The 17,652-nt window shown below is 39.5% G+C and overlaps 1 protein-coding gene across 2 annotated transcripts in view; it reads right to left on the bottom strand.

Annotated features, from left to right (window-relative positions):
- LOC140728861 (probable ATP-dependent RNA helicase DDX60) overlaps positions 1-17,652 on the bottom strand; it is a 176,981-nt gene that overhangs the window by 40,995 nt on the left and 118,334 nt on the right. For both annotated transcript variants that reach the window (XM_073047895.1, XM_073047896.1), the window contains exons 27-30: positions 16,158-16,310; positions 9,144-9,248; positions 7,281-7,481; positions 5,582-5,686 (exon numbers count right to left, since the gene is read on the bottom strand). In XM_073047895.1, coding sequence (XP_072903996.1) covers positions 5,582-5,686; positions 7,281-7,481; positions 9,144-9,248; positions 16,158-16,310 — 564 coding nt within the window. The remainder of the gene's footprint in view (positions 1-5,581; positions 5,687-7,280; positions 7,482-9,143; positions 9,249-16,157; positions 16,311-17,652) is intronic.

The raw sequence follows: 17,652 nt of genomic DNA, 5'->3' as shown, positions 1-17,652 counted from the left end.
GCTTCGTATCTATGTTAGCTCGCTTGCCTTTTTCTCGGGCTTTTGGGAGGGTGGGTGGGTTTAGAGTTAGGAGTTTATTCCCATTGGGTGGTTCCGGAGCATGCGTGTTTTCTATATGGCTTTATTCTTCATCACCACCATCTTTGATAATCCCGTATTGTTATGTGTTCTGCGCAAGTATAAAGTAAATTGGAATAAAATTATAGTATGGCAGTTAAACGGATTAATGTAATAAATTGGAATGTACGTGGCTGGAATCATCCTGTTAAACGAAAAAAGACTTTTAAAATTATTAATAGATTCCAACCTGATATAATTTTTGCTCAGGAGACGCATATCAAGGCGGGAGATCAAAATAGATTTTTTCGCTGGTGGAATGGGATACAGCTCCATGCTACTTCTCAGAGCAAAACTAAGGGCGTGTCTATCTTTATTAAATCTAATATATTTACTCAAAAGGATATTGAATCAGATTCTAATGGTAGATTTTTAATTGTTAAAGGAGTGATTTGTAATAGAAGGGTTGTTTTGGTTAATTTGTATGGTCCTAATTTAGGTGATCCTTTTTTAAAAAAAAAATTTGCATTACTGCCAGATTTAAATGAGTATATGTTGATAATGGGTGGGGATTTCAACTGTTGTTTAAATCCTATGATTGATAAGAGCTCAACTAATCAAAGACTTCCAAATCGTTCTGCATCAATTATTAACTCCTTTTTGACTGATTTTGGGTTGATTGAATTATGGAGGTACTTACACCCTGATAACAGAGAATATTCTTTTTTTTTACGTGTTTATAAAAAATATTCGAGGATTGATTAAATTATAGTTAAAACAACAACACACACAAAATGCTGGTGGAACACAGCAGGCCAGGCAGCATCTATAGGGAGAAGCGCTGTCGACGTTTTGGGCCGAGACCCTTCGTCAGGACTAACCGAAAGGAAAGATAGTAAGAGATTTGAAAGTAGTGGTGGGAGGGGGAAATGCGAAATGATAGAAGACCAGAGGGGGTGGGAAGAAGCTAAGAGTTAGAAAGGTGATTGGTGAAAGTGATACAGAGCTGGAGAAGGGAAAGGATCATGGGACGGGAGGCCTCAGGAGAAAGAAAGGAGGGGGGGGGGAGGCACCAGAGGGAGATGGAGAACAGGCAAACAACTAAATATGTCAGGGATGGGGTAAGAAGGGGAGGAGGGGCATTAACGGAAGTTAGAGAAGTCAATGTTCATGCCATCAGGTTGGAGGCTACCCAGCCAGTATATAAGGTGTTGTTCCTCCAACCTGAGTTTGGATTCATTTTGACAACAGAGGAGGCCATGGATAGACATATCAGAATGGGAATGGGACGTGGAATTAAAATGTGTGGCCACTGGGAGACCCTTCTTTTTCTGGCGGACCGAGCATAGGTGTTCAGCGAAACAGTCTCCAGTAGTTGATCCCCATCTTTTGCCTAATGTTAAAAACTGTGAACATGACGCTATTGCTATATTTGATCATGCACCTTTGAGTTTGTCCTTTGAATTTGACGATGTCATTTTTGGCCGTCCACCATGGCGTATGTATCAGACTTTATTGCAAAACTCTGACTTTATCAGTTTTATTGAAAGCCAGATAAAATAATTTTTTCTTTTTAATTATATAAGAGGTATGTCTAAATTAATTGTATGGGATACATTCAAAGCATTTTTACGTGGTCAGATTATTTCTTATTCAACTAAACTTAAAAAACAGACTACAGCAGAATTAGATAAAATTTCAAAACAAATTAAAGATTTAGATAATATGTATGAGACTTCCCCTAATATTGACTTATTTTAAAAAAGGGTGAACTTCAATCACAATATAACCTATTATTAACTCATCCAATTGAAGGTTATCTACTTAAGTTAAAGAGCCAATTTTATATGTTTGGAGATAAAAAATAATAAACTACTTGCATCTCAATTAAAATCATCTGGAGCCAAAAGTCAAATTTTGAAAATTCGTAGAAAAGATGGTACCCTGGCTCGGGATTATGAAGAAATCATAATTTTTCAAGATTTTTATACTGAACTTTATAAATCTCAATGTCCAGTAGACTCTTCTGAAATGAATGCTTTTTTACGAAAGATTGTTTCTCCTAAAATTTCTGCTGAGGATCAAAAAACTCTTGATGCCCAAATTACTGAATCTGAAATTCATAAAGCTATTTTCTCAATGCAATCTGGTAAGGCCCCGGGACTTGATGGTTATCCTGTAGAATTTTATAAAAAATTTGGAAAATTGCTTTCTCCATATATGTTAGAGATGTTTAAAGAATCTTTTATGAAAAGTGATTTACCCTCTACTTTTTATGAAGCTTCTATTTCTTTAATTCTCACAAAGGATAAAGATCCTACTGATTGTGCCTCATACAGACCTATTTCATTATTGAATGTTGATGCTAAGATTCTCTCAAAGATAATGGCCAATCGGTTGGAGAGTTTTTGGGTAAAATCATTTTTAAAGATCAAACAGGCTTTATAAAGGGTCGTTATTCTTTCTCAAATGTTCGGAGATTATTTAACATTATATATTCGCCTTCTTCTAAAATTCCACAATGTGTTATATCTTTGGATGCTGAAAAAGCACTTGATTGAGTCGAATGGAAATATTTATTTAATGTTTTAGAAAAATTTGGATTTGGTATTAATTTTAATAATTGGATTAAAATGATATATAAAGCTCCTATTGCTACTGTTGTCATTAATAACTGTAGGTCTCCTTTTTTCCAGCTATCGGGGGGACAAGACAAGGTTGTCCATTAAGTCCTTTGTTATTTAACTTAATATTAGAACCCCTTGCTATTGCTCTTCGTGAAGCCGAAAATATTCATGGGATTTTTGTGAATGAGACCATGCACAAGATCTCTCTTTACGCTGATGATTTATTGGTGTATATATATCTAAGCCTGAAGAATCTATTCCTGCTTTGCTAAAATTATTTGACAAATTTGGAGATTTTTCAGGATATAAAATAAATTTTAGTAAAAGTGAATTACTTCCTTTAAATGAATCTGTCTCTATATATGATAATATTCCTTTTAAAGTTATGGATTCTTTTAGACATTTAGGTGTTATAATTACTAAAAAAATAAGGATCTTTATAAAGCCAATTTTCCTCCTTTAGTGGACTCTATGAAGTATTCCTTTAGTAGATGAAGCCCACTTACATTTTCACTTGTTGGTCATATTTATATAGTTAAAATGATGATTTTACCAAAATTTTTATATTTATTTCAGAATATTCCTGTTTTTTTGACTAAGAAGTTTTTTGATCGGATTGATTCTATTATTCTATCTTTTATTTGGAATAATAAAAGACCAAGAATTAGTAAATGTCATTTACAAAAGTTGAAAAAGGATGAAGGTCTCGCTTTGCCTAATCTAAGAATGTATTATTGGGCTGTTAATTTGCGGTATATGGCCTTTTGGTTATATTGGGGTGATAGGAATGATTGGCCAATCTGGGTAGACCTGGAACTAAGAGCTGTGAAACAGTTTTATTTAACTTCGTTATTAGGAGTTGCTCTACCTATACAATTAGCTAAAGTTGCTAATTTAAACCTACATCCTGTGGTTAAGCACTCCTTACAAATTTGGATCCAGTTCCGCAATTTTTTAATCTTAAAAAATTTAAACTTTGTACTATAATTTATCGTAATTACTTTTTTAAACCTTCTTGGAGTGATCCAATTTTTTTTACTTTGGAAAAATAAAGGTATTAATTCTTTTTTGGATTTATTTAAAGAAGGCAGATTGATGTCTTTTTAACAATTAGTGGATAAGTATTCTCTCTCATATTCACACTTTTTACAATATCTTCAAGTTAGACATTTTTTACAAAAATATTTAAGTAATTTTCCTTACATATTGGAGGCTGACTTGTTAGATACTATTATGAATATGAACCCCTTGTTGAAATGTTCTATTGGAAGAATTTATTATTACAATGGGATAAGCATCCTTTACTTGGAGAAGGAACTCAATTTGACTTTTATATGGGAGGATTGGACATGGATTCTGAAGCTGGTTAATTCTTCTTCGATCTGTGCTAGTCATTCACTGATTCAATTTAAAATTGTACATCGTTACCGTTTGATGAAGGAGAGACTTTCTAAAATATTTCCCAATGTTGACAAGTATTGTGATAGATGTAAAACTGAGATAGCTACACTGACACATATGTTCTGGTCATGTTCTATATTAAAACAGTTTTGGAAGTCAGTCTTTTTGACAATTTCTAAAGCACTCAGGATCAATTTACAACCTAATAAATTGACTGTGCTTTTTGGAATAATTCCTCAAAATATCCATGGTATTTCTGTGTCTGACCAACATGTTATTGCGTTTGTTACACTGATAGCTAGGAGGACTATCTTGTTGAAATGGAAGGATATATCAGCTCCTACTTTGTCACAATGGTTCTCTCAAGTGATGCTGTGTCTTAGCTTGGAGAAAATTAGAAGTGGAACCTTTGAATCTTTATTTGATTTAGAGAAGAGATGGGGCTCATTTGCTCGTTATTATCATTTCAGTTAACTGATAGATTTCCTCCATGACCTAAATGTAAATTTTTGTTTCATATATCTTTTTTTTCTTGTTGGCGGTTTGATGTTTATTTTTAGAAGCTTTTTGTATGACACTTGGCTCCGGGGTTGTACCTCCAATGGGTTTCCTTTCTTTTTCCTCACTTTTCTTGCTTAGTAGGGTTTTTTTATTCACAAAATTTTCAATTCTTAAGATAATTTCCTCTTTATGAGGCATTGTAAGTGTTGTTACTTCAATCTACTTGTGCTATTTTTGAATAATAATAATAATAATAATAATAATAATAAAAAGATTTGAAAAGAAAGGATAGGTAGTTGATGGTCAGTACAGACTTGGTGGGCCAAATGGCCTGTTCCTGTGCTCTGACTCCCTCCATATCTGTACTAAGAATGCTTGACTTAATATTTCTCTCCAGCATGCCAATGTAGAGGAGGTCACAGCAATAGAATCAATCTTTTCAAGGTAAGTTCCAAGACCTTTGATGTCAAACAACATTCACGTAAAAACTAAAAACAGGTACTAATTAAATCCACCACTACATGTAGATAAGCAAAAGGGATGAGATGGACATGTAGGCCAAAGGGCCTGTTTCTATAGCAACACACACAAAATGGAGGAACTCAGCCGGTCAGTCAGCATCTATGGGGGGGGGGGGGGAATAAATAGTTGAATTTTCAGGCATGGGAAAGTTTCTGGCTTCTTCCCTATAGTTTTCCAGTCCTGATGAAGGGTCCCAGACCAAACTGTTGATTATTTATACCCCTCCAAAGATGCTGCCTGTCTTGTGGATTTCCTCCATTTTGTGAGTATTGCTCTGGGTTTTACTGCATCTGCAGAACCTCTTGTGTTTAGGGCCTGTTTCTGTACTGTGCACCTCCACAGCTCCACCACTCCCTGAGCCCAGCATTCTTGAGATCACCCGCCTTCAAAACCCCACTTCCCACAGAACAGGTGCGAAGGTATTCCCAGAAACAACAGGGAATTTTAATGACACAAAATCAAGAACACCTCACCTCTCTGAGGAGGAACTGAAGAGAGAAGAGGAAGTAGAATTTGACAATGTTCTGTTTTCTGGGCTGATTGAAGGTCATCAGGGAGTACTGTAGGACTGACAATACCTGTTGGAGAGATTCCAAACAGCAACGTCACAGCAGTGAACCAGACCGTCCTTTGCTGATATTTTTCTACCCTGATTAGCCCCGCTCATGATTACACCCCTCATATTCTCACTCCCCTCCTCCTCTTCCCCTTCTTCTTCATTTCCAGATAACTTTTCTCCATAAGACCATAAGTCATATGAGCCAATTTAGGCCATTCAGCCCATTGAGTCTTCTCCACCATTTGATCATGGCTGATTTATTATCCCTCTCAACCCCATTCTCCTGTCTCCCCCCCCCCCGAGACCTTGCATGCCCTTATCATGAATCAAGAATCTATCAACCTTCAAATTACTCCTGAGCACCACTGTTGTGTCAGCTTCCACCATCACCCCTAGCAGACCAATCCAGACACACAACAATCTCTATGTAAAGAACTTGCCTTTTGCACATTTCCTTTAACTCATTGCTCTTTCAGTTTAAATGCATGTCCTCTAGTATTTGACATTTCAACCACTGGTAAAATGATTCTGATCGTGTACCAGATCTACACTTTATTAGGTACACCCGTACATTAATGCAAATATCAAATCAGCCAATCATGCACCAGTATTTCAATGCATAAAAGCATGCAGACATGGTCAAGAGGTTCAGTTGTTGTTCAGACCAAACATCAGAATGGGGAAAAAATGTGATCTAATGATTGTTGGTGCCTGACAGGGTGGTTTGAGTATCTCTGAAACTGCTGATATCCTGGGATTTTCATGCATAACAGTCTCTAGAGAGTTTACAGAGAATGGTGCGAAAAACAAAAAAATCCTGTGAGCAAAAACAGTGTGTTAATGAGTGAGCTCAGAGAGGAACGGCCAGGGTGGTTCAAGCTACCAGGAAGATGACAGTAACTCAAATAGCCACACATTACAACAGTGGTGTGCAGAAGAGCATCTCTGAATGCACGACATGTCGAACCTTGACGTGGACGGGCAACAGTAGCAGAAGACCATGAATAGCAGTTACCTAATAGAGTGGCCACTGAGAGTGTGCCTCTCACAGTTACCAGGTGGTATGGTAGTGTAGCGGTTAGTGTACTACTACTGCAGCACCAGTGACCTGAGTTTAATTCAGCCACTGCTTGTAAGGAGTTTGTATGTTCTCCCGGGTTTTGTCCAGGTTCTCGGGTTTCCTCCCACAGTCCAAAGATGTACTAGTTAATTGGTGACATAGGTGTAATTGGGCAGTGCAGACTTGCTGAGCCAGAAGGGCTTGTTATCATGCGTCTCTAAATAAAAAGTGAAATATAAATAATCTTGTAAACTTCAATTATATCTGAACTCAACCTCAGATTCAATTGTATTATCACTGACTAAAATCACATGAATTTTATATGTTGTTTTGAAACTCCACTGCTCTAGAGAGAGAAACAAAACCAAGTTTGTCTAACCTGTCTCCTTCTAGCTCGTACCCTCTAATCCAGGCAGCATTCTAAGGAACCTCTCCTGCGCCCTCTCCACACCCTTCCTGCAATGTACACAGTACTCTACATACATCCTAGCTGAAGCTTTTTGAAGAGGAACGAGAGGATACAATGGGGAGGGAGAGGTTCTGAACGACATACCTTGGCTTTGGCATCAACTTTGTCGCTGGCTTTAGATGCCAGTAGCATGAGGCGGAGTATCAGGGATATGGACAAGGGAAACTGGCCCCTCAGCTCTGGAATGTTGGCCTTCAACAGTCTCTGAACCTTGGGCAACGGCACTCCATAGAAAATCACGCTCCCTGCATTGTCCAACCCTCGACGGCCAGCTCTTCCTGACATCTGAGCAGCAAAAAAAAGATAGGGTTACATCTACACCCAGGGTTGGGAATCACACCTCTTCTCACTGCTACCATTGAGCAAGGGGTATTGAAGTCTGACGTCTCACACCTCTCAGTTCAAAAACAGCTACTTTCCTTTAACCAATCGGTTCTTGAACCAAACTGCTCAGTCCTCATCACTACCATGTCCATTCTGACCACTTTGCACTACAAAATGGAAAATTATCAGGAGTGTTGTGTACACAGGGCCCTTAGTATTATCAAGGATCTCACCCATCCATCCAGTATCCTCTTTGACTTTCTACCATTAGGCAGAAGACTCCGATGTATAAAGACAGGAACGGTCAGGATGGGAAACAGCTTCTTCCCTCACCCTATTAGGCTTCCAAACTCCCAGCCACATCGCATTCAAAGTGTCACAAGATAACTTGCACTATACCCTGCAATATTCAATTTATGCACTTTGCTTTGTACATCTATGTGAAATTCATTTGTAGGTTTAACTCTTAGTTACTGTGTGTTATGTGTACTGTACTACAATGCTTTACATCCTGCTCTGGAGAAACATTGTCTTGTTTGGCTGTTTACATGTATATAGTTAAATGACAATAAAGTTGATTTGACCTGATTTGACAATGGGTTTTGTTCTTTTTGTTCGAATTGTTTATAATTTACTTTTAAATGATGTTTTTTTCTTGTGAATGTTGTGTCTCTGATGACCTGGGATGGTGATGCTGCTGAAAACAAGTTGTTCACTGCACCTGTGCACAAATGTACTTGTGCATTTGACAATAAACTCGACTTTGACAAGAACTTGAGAAATAGGAGCAGCAGTCGGCCACCTCTCTATAGCTGATCAGACTGTGGACTCAGCTCCACCTGCCTGCCTTTTCCCCACAACCGTTACTTTCCTGCTATGCGGAAATCAATCTAACGCCGTCTTAATGATATTCAATGAGGTAGCCTCTACTGCTTTCCTGGGCAGAGAATTCCACAGATTTACTATTCTCAGGGAAAAGCAATTTCTCCTCATCTCCATCCTAAAGCTATTCCCCTGAATATTGAGGCTATGTCCTCCAGTACTCGTCACACTTACCAGTGGAAACAACTTGGTTGTCTCTGTCTAATCTATCCCTTTCATAATTTTATATGTTTTTATCAGATTCCCTCTCATTCTGCTGAAATCCAGTGAGTATAGTCCCAGGCAACTCAATCTCGACTCAGGAGTTAACCCCTTCGTCTCTGGAATCAACCTGGTGAATCACCTCTGCACCACCTTCAAAGCCAGTGTGCCTTTCCTCAAGTAAGCAGACCAGAACTGCTCTCACAGTACTCCAGATGCAGCCTCACTAGCACCTTGCACAGTGGCAACATAACCTTCCAGCTCTTAAATTCTATGCCGAGAGCAATAAAGGCAAGCATTCCAATCGCCTTCGTGATAACCTGCTGCTCCTACACACCAACCTTTGTGGTTCATGCACAAACATTCCCAAGTCCCTCTGCACATCAGCATGCTGCAAGCTTTCACCATTCCAGTAATCATCGGATCTTCTATTTTCCTTTCCAAAGTGGATGACTGGTTTAGCAATATTGTTATCTACCTGCCAGACCTTTGGACTTTGGAATCAGGGGTGCTGCTCAAACAGTGCCACTTTTCCACTACCTGTCTGTAGTTGAGAGAGTCCAGGTAGACTGAATCTTCGAGAAAGACAACCGTCTTGCAAGGCATGTTGATTCCTAGAGCCAGAGTTGATGTGGAGCTGATGACCTGAAAGAAAACAGGGAATTAATGAGTTGAGTAAACGTGCTCATCACACATTGATCTAAAGCACTTCTTACTCTGCTCTCGGGGTAAGGGATGGGTAAGGGGTAGGTCCCCATTTTGCTTCCATAGTTCTTCTTCTACAAGCTGTTGCCCTGTTCTTTGTAAGACTCTGCTAGTGATAATCGTCATCACACACACATTCAGTGGCCAGTTATTAGGTACACTTGTACACCTGTTTGTTAATGCAGATATCCAATCAGACAATCCTGTGTCAGTAAGCACGCAGGCATCCTCAAGAGGTTCAGTTGTTGACAACAGAATGGGGAAGAAATGTGATCTATGTGACTTTGACTGTGGACTAAATGTTAGTGCTAGACAAAGTAGTTTGAGTATCTCAGAAACTGCTGATCTCCTGGGATTTTCATGCACAACAGTCTCTAGAGTTTGCAGAGAATGGTGCAAGAGAAAAACAAAAAAAACATTCTGTGAGCTGCAGTTCTTTTGGCAAAATTGCCTTGTTGATATGTGAGGTCAGAGGAGAATGGCCAGACTGGCTCAAGATGACAGGAAGGCGACAGTAACCGCATTACAACAGTGGTGTGCAGAAGAGCATTTCTGAATGCTCAACACATTGAAGATTGAAGTGGATGGGCTACAGCAGCAGAGGACCATGAACATACACTCAGTGGTCACTTTATTAGGTACAGGAGAGTACCTGTGCATTTACTGTGTTAACAATTATGGCTAACAACTACACGTGTACAATGGCTGCCCCCCCCCCCCCCCCACCACTTCCAGTTCATTGGGTTTGGAGGTCTGTGTGAACCTGGAAATGGAAGCCTGAAGGTCAAACTAATGAAGTTCCAAAGGCAAAGTCGAAGATAGGTCTAAGACTTAAAGCAGAGGCCCAAAGGAGTCATGAGAGGCCTAGGTCACTAGAGTCAGATGTCTGTACATGTTGAAAATTCAAACCCCTGGTCGGCATCCTGGGGTGTAGTTGGAAGTTGGAGGCTAATGCAAGAGTGAGAATTCAGAGACAAGGACTGGAGGCCCAAAGGCGGCCTGTCATGTGATTGGAGCCTTGTGGGAGGGATGGGAAACAGGTTTGTTTTTTGCAGTTATAGCTGCTTGTATTGCTCTGCTGAACATTGGGGGCATGCTACAATCGTGCTGGAATACATGGCAATAGTTGTGGGCTGCCCCCAGCACATCCTTCGGTATGCTGGTTGTTAATACAAAAGATGCATTTCATTGCATGTTTTCATATAGATGTGATAAATAATCTGAATCTGAAATATTCCCAATAACAGATGAAACTAACTAACATTAATAATTACCCATGCTCATTATTATTATTACTGGAAGCATTCTCCCAGGGTGAAGGGGCAATAATTTTAAGGTGATTGGTGGGAAGTATGGGGGGGGTGGATACAGAGGTAAGGTTATTACATAGGGAGTGGTGAACATGTGGAATGCACTATCAAAGTTGGTGGTAGAGGCAGATACATTAGGGGCATTTAGTAAACTCTTAGATAGACACACGGATGAAAGAGAAAAGGAGGATTATGCAGGTGGGAAGGGTTAGATTGATCGTAGAGTAGGTTAAAAGGCTGGCACAATATCATGCGGCAAAAGGGTTATACTATGCTGTAGCGTCCTGTGTTCTATAACTATGCCGATACAATGATCTGTGCTTCTTGGTACATGGCTTTAAGGTGAGAAGCAGGATGTTTAAAGGAGATGTGTGGGACAAGGTTTTTTTTTCACTTTTTTTTCTTTTTAAATCTTTTTATTAATTTTTAAACAAACATAAATGAAACATGAATACAGAGAGTTTGAGAGTACATAATTAATAGTTTAAAGTATAAATACAAATAGATGATAATCCATATATAATAACCTCCCAAACTCATAGTAGTTATGAAAAATGGAGTAAATAAGAAAAAAAACAAAAAAAAGAGGGAAAAAAACCTAACCAACATGGGCCATTGCATTATGTCAAATATACACAGTAGTGTCAGTAACTCCGTACCTCCATCCAAATAACTAAGGATAATAAAAGTAAGGTTTAGGAAAAGTCAGTTTAGCTCATATGAAAATGTTGAATAAATGGTCTCCAAGTTTCTTCAAATTTAACTGAAGGGTCAAAGACAACACTTCTAATTTTTTCTAAACTCAAACAAAAAATAGTTTGAGAAAACCACTGAAATATAGTTGGAGGATTAATTTCTTTCCAGTTCAATAGGATAGATCTTCTAGCCATTAATGTAACAAATGCAATCATCCGCCGAGCTGAGGGGGATAAACAACTATTATCCACCATTGGTAAACCGAAAATTGCAGAAATAGGATGCGGTTGAAATTTGATATTCAGAACTGTTGAAATAGTACCGAAAATATCTTTCCAATAATTTTGCAAGCTAGAGCAGGACCAAAACATGTGGGTCAATGAAGCAACTTCAGAATGACATCTGTCACAGGTTGGATTAACATAAGAATAAAATCGAGCAAGTTTATCCTTGGACATGGAAGCCCTATGTACAACCTTAAATTGTATTAAGGCATGTTTAGCACAAATAGAAGAAGAATTGACTAATTGTAAAATTTTCTCCCACTGTTCAGTGGGTATAAGCCAATGAAGTTCTTTTTCCCATTCCTTCTTAATTTTTTCTGATACTTCTGGCTGTATTTTCATGATCATATTATAAATGATGGCTACTAAACCCTTCTGGCAAGGATTCAGAGCTAAAAAAAATTCCGTAATGTCCATTAGACATAATTTCGGGAAAAACTGTAACATATTATTCAAGAAATTTCTAACTTGCAAGTATCTAAAAAAATGAGTTTTAGGCAAATTATATTTATTAGATAGCTGTTCAAAGGATATAAAACTGTTGTCTAAAAATAGATCACGAAAACATGTTATACCTTTTGTTTTCCTTAATATAAAGGTTTGATCCATAAAAGAGGGCCAAAACAAAAAGTTAGATATAATAGGGCTTGATAAGACAAACTTATTCAAGCCAAAGAATTTACAAAATTGAAACCATTTTGTATGTTTAACTATACATAATGTATGTTTAACTATAGGATTAGTTACTTGTTTATTCAATTTAGATAAAGCAAAAGGAAGTGAAGATCCTAAAATAGAAAATAATGAAAAGTCTTGTACAGATTTATATTTCAAATTTACCCATTGTGGGCAAACAAGGTTTTTATAGAGTGCTTGGGTCTGACTGCCAGGGCTGGTGGCGACAGCAAACACAATGCTGGTGTTTAAGGGGCTGTTAGATAGGCATGCTTATACAGGGAATGGTGAGAAATGGATCATGTTTAGGCAGAAGAGAATCAGTTTAACTTGGTGTCTTGTTTGCCACAGACATCGAGGGCCGACGGACCTATTCCTGTGTTGTACAGTTCCATGTTCTCCACCTCTGAGCACATCTCCAAGGAGCGCTACCACAAGAAAGCAGCATCCACTATCAAGGACACCGCCACCCTACCATCCTGGCCATGCCCCCTTTTGCCGCTGCTGCCACCCGACTAAAGGTACAGGAGTCTAAGTTCAGGAACAGTTCTTACCCCTCAACCATCAGGTTCCTGAACCAGAGGGGGTAACTTCACTCACCCCAGTAATGAACTGATTCCACAACCTACAAACCCTCTTTCAACTCATGTTCTCAGTGAAGGGTCTCAGCCCAAAACAATGATTCTTTACTCCTTTCTACAGATGCTGGCCTGATGTGCTTCTCCAGCATTTTGTGTGTGTTAATCTGGATTTCCAGCACCTACGGAATCTCTTGTGCTTATCATGTTCTCAGTAGTATTTTTATTTGCATATTGGATGTTTATAAGACACTGCCTATTTAGTTTTTCATAAAATTCTATTGTATTTTTCCCTGTAAATGCCTGAAGGAAGATACATCTCAAAGTTAGACATATACTGTACATACTTGAACTTTAAACTTTTTTATAGGAAAGGGCCTGAAGGAATGACTCGACCAAAAGCCAGCACAAGGTCAATGGCTGAATATCCTCTGTCTGTGATGCTGCTAGAAACTCTTTCTCTGAGATGCAGTCAACTCTCACTGTACCAGACGACAGTGTAGACCAGTAGCTCTGTCAGAGTCATTGAGCCATAGAGCACTGCAGCACCGAAACAGGCCCTTTGGCCCATCTAGTACATGCAGAACTGTTATTCTGCCCAGTCCCATCAATCCACACCCGGACCATAGCCCTCCTGTCCATGTACTTATCCAAACTTTTCTTGAATGTTGCAGTTAAACCCACATCTACCACTCCTGCTGGCAGCTCATTCCACACTTGTATCCCCCTCTGAGTGAGGAAGTTGCATCTCAGGTTCCCATTAAATATTTCACCATTCACCCATGACCTCCAGTTCTAGTCTCATCCAATCACAATTGAAAAAGCTGCTTGCACTTATTCTATCTGTACCTCTCATAATTTTATTTATTTTGCGATACAACACAGAACAGGCCCTTTCCAGTCCACCGAACTGCACCACCCGTCAGCCCACCTATTTAACACTAACTGAACCACAGGACGACTTACCAATTACCAATTAACCTAATAATTGGCATACTTTTGGACTGTGGGAGTACCCAGAGGAAACCCCCACACACACATGGGAAAGACCAACAAATTTCTTACATAGTCACACATGATGTCAGGAGCTGGACTTGGTTGTCAGAGCCCGTTTGAGATGCACATTTAATAGTGGGTGCTTATCCTCACTACCACTCTCATCTAGAACAACTATAAGGAACGTCCAGGGTCTAAAGTCCTAACCTATTCTCTGTAACTCAGGTCCTCAAGGCCTGGCAACATCTGCAACATATTATAAATTTTCTCTGTACTCTTTTAATCCTACTGGTGTCTTTCCTGTAGGTAGATTCAAAGTTCAAAGTAAAATTTATTATCGAAGTACATATATGTCACCATATACAACACTGAGATTTATTTTCTTGCAGGCATACACAGTAAAGCCAAGAAACACTGTAGAATTAATGAAAGACAGCACCAACAGGACTGACAAAAAAGTGTGCAAAAGACAACAAACTTTGAAAACACAAAATAAATAAAAAAACAAAAAAAAACAATGAATATCGAGAGAAAGAATCCTTGAAAGTGAGTCCATATGTTGTGGGAACACTTCAATGATGGGGTGAGTGAAGTTATCCCCTCTGGTTCAAGAGCCTGATAGTTGAGGGGTAATAACTGTTCTTGAACCTGGTGGTGTGGGACCCAAGGCTCCTGCACCTCCTTCTCAATGGCAGCATCTAGAAGAGAGCATGATCTGGGTGGTGAGGACCCTGATGATAGATGCTGCTTTCCTGCAACAGCGCTCCGTGTAGATGTTCTCAACGGTGGGAAGGGCTTTACTATGATGTATCCACTACTTTTTGTAGGATTTTCCATTCAAGGGCATTGGTGTTTCCATACCAGGCCATGATGCAACCAGTTAGTATACTCTCCACCACATATCTATAGAGCTTTTGACAAAGTTTTAGATTTGAATTGAATTGACTTTATTACTTACATCCTTCACACATGAGGAGTAAAAATCTTTATGTTACAACTCTGTCTAAATATGCAATGTGCCATTATAGTAATTTATAATAAATAGTATGTACAATGGGATAGTTTCTATGCAACATAGAAATACAGTTGCATCAGCATGAATTAAGCAGTCTTGTGGCCTGGTGGAAGAAGCTGTCCCGGAGCCTGTTGGTCCTGGCTTTTATGCTGGGTACTGTTTCCCAGATGGTAGAAGCTGGAACATTTTGTGGTTGGGGTGACTCGGGTCTCCAATGAACCTTCCAGCGCTTTTGCACACCTGTTTTTGTAAATGGCCTGAATAATGGGAAGTTCACATCTACAGATGCACTGGGCTGTCTGCACCACTCTCTGCAGAGTCCTGCGATTGAGGGAAGTACAGTTCCCAAACCAGGCAGTGATCAGCCAGTCAGGATGCTCGCAATCGTGCCCCTATAGAAAGTTCTTAGGATTTGGGACCCATACCAAACTTCTTCAACTGTCTGAGGTGAAAGAGGTGCTATTGTGCTTTTTTCACCACACAGCCGGTATGTACAGACCACGTGAGATCCTCGGTGATGTTTATGCCAAGGAACTTAAAGCTGTTCACCCTCTCACAACCACAGATTCATTGATGTCTATAGGGGTGAACCTGTCTCCATTCCTCCTGTAGTCCACAATCAGCTCCTTTGTTTTTGCGACATTGAAGAAGAGGCTGTTTTCTTGACACCACTGTGTCAGGGTGATGATTTCCTCTCTGTAGGCTGCCTCATTATTATTTGAGATTAGGTCAATTGGTGTAGTGTCGTCAGCAAATTTAATACTGGATCTTCGCAAACTTCTAACAAAGTAGAAATGCTACCTTCTTTTCTTCGTAATGGCATTTATGTGCTGGGCCCAGAACAGTTTTTATACATAGTAGTGGAATTAAGGGTTATAGGGAAAAGGCAGGTAGGTGGAGATGAGTCCATGGCCAGATCAGCCATGATCTTATTGAAAGGCGGAGCAGGCTCGACAGGCCAGATGGCCTCCTCCTGCTCCTGTTTCTTATGTTTTGATCCTTATCAGGTAACCTCATGATTCTGGAACTTCTCTTACTTAATCACTGTGCAGCTCTGAACATTCTTCTGGCTCAGGCTGAGATAATATTATTGTGTGGCTGGCAGTGACAGATGCGTTACTTTCACCAATCAGAGATGCTTGGAATGAAGACGGTCAATCTCATAATAGAAAACACTTTCTTATTACAAAGCACCCCTCTCACACAATTTAACAGTCATAAGCTATATTGTTTGGCCCTTGAGAATGATGAATTAAAACCCAGCTCAGGCACTGAGGCTTTGAAACTGTCCTCACCTTGACAAGGCCGCGCCTGAACAACATCTCGACAGCATTCCGAAACTTGAGATTCAGGGAGCTGTGGTGAAAACCAATCCCTCGACGCAACATTGTTTTGTAGTAGGCACTGTTTTTGATGAAACGCAAACGGAAGAAGACCTTGTTCAAGAACTGCGAAGACACAAACATAGAACGAGGATGTTTTGCTTATCAAGCTTATGCTAGCTGGCAGAGTTCTCCCATTCCCAGCACCTATTCTACTCTCATTTCCAGCTTTACTATCCAGCTACACCAGACCAATTTATACTGAGCAATTAAGTTGTGAACCCTTAAGACGAAAAGACACAGGAGCAGAATTAGGCCATTTGGCCCATCGACTCTGTTCCACCATTCAATCATGGCTGATTAAATTTTTCATACCAATGCTCCCACTTTCCCCCATAACCCTAACCACTTTCACCAGTCAAGAACTTATCAAACTCTGTCTTAAGCACAACCAATGACTTGGCCTCCACATCCCTCTGCGGTAACAAATTCCATAGATTTACCAACTTCTGTCTAAAGAAATTCCTCCTCATCTCAGTTCCAATGGAACATCCCTTTGTTCTGAGCCTATATCCTGAAGAAGGGTCTTGCCCTGAAACATCGACTGTTTATTCAATTCCATAGATGCTGCCTGACCTGCTGAGTTCCTCCTGCATTTTTGTGTGTTGCCCCCCCACCACCTTGAAACCAGTTGCCCCCTCCCTCCACTCTACCATTACCAGTTCCCATTTCCTATAACTCAGCACAAAAAGTTGTGTGCTGTGATGACTAATGGTATGGTCTATGAGAGACCCTGTCCCAAATGCACCCAGAATCAGAATATTACTGGTATATGTCCTGAAACATCTAGTTTTACAGTAGCAGTAAAACTTGCAAGACATACCGGTAATAAAATCTTTAAATGACAATAAAACATTTAATTTAATTTATATACTGTATAGATATTTTACTCTTTTGCACTACATATACATACATTTATAGAGACAGGTGTGTGAAAAGGGCCCGAAGGATCATTGGGGACCTGAGTCACCCCAACCACAAACTGTTCCAGCTGCTACCATCTGGGATATGGTACCGTGGCATAAAAGCCAGGACCAACAGGCTCTGGGACAACTTCTTCCACCAGGCCATCGGACTGATTAATTCACGCTGATAAAACTATATTTCTATATTATATTGACTGTCCTGTTGTACATACTATTTATTACAAATTACTATAAATTGCACATTGCGCATTTAGACGGAGACGTAACATAAAGATTTTTACTCCTCATGTATGTGAAGGATGTAAGTAATAAAGTCAATTCAATTCAATTTACTGTAGTGCAAAAGAGTTAAAAATATATATTGAGGTAGTTTTCATGGGTTTGTGGACCGTTCAGAAATCTGATAGCAGAGAGGAAGAAGCTGTTGCTAGAACACTGAGTGTGTGTCTTCGGGCTCCTATACCTCTTCTCTAATGAGCAGA

The sequence above is a fragment of the Hemitrygon akajei genome, chromosome 6 (assembly GCF_048418815.1).
Source record: "Hemitrygon akajei chromosome 6, sHemAka1.3, whole genome shotgun sequence".
Lineage (NCBI taxonomy): Eukaryota > Metazoa > Chordata > Chondrichthyes > Myliobatiformes > Dasyatidae > Hemitrygon > Hemitrygon akajei.
This window is presented reverse-complemented; position numbering and strand designations above follow the sequence as displayed.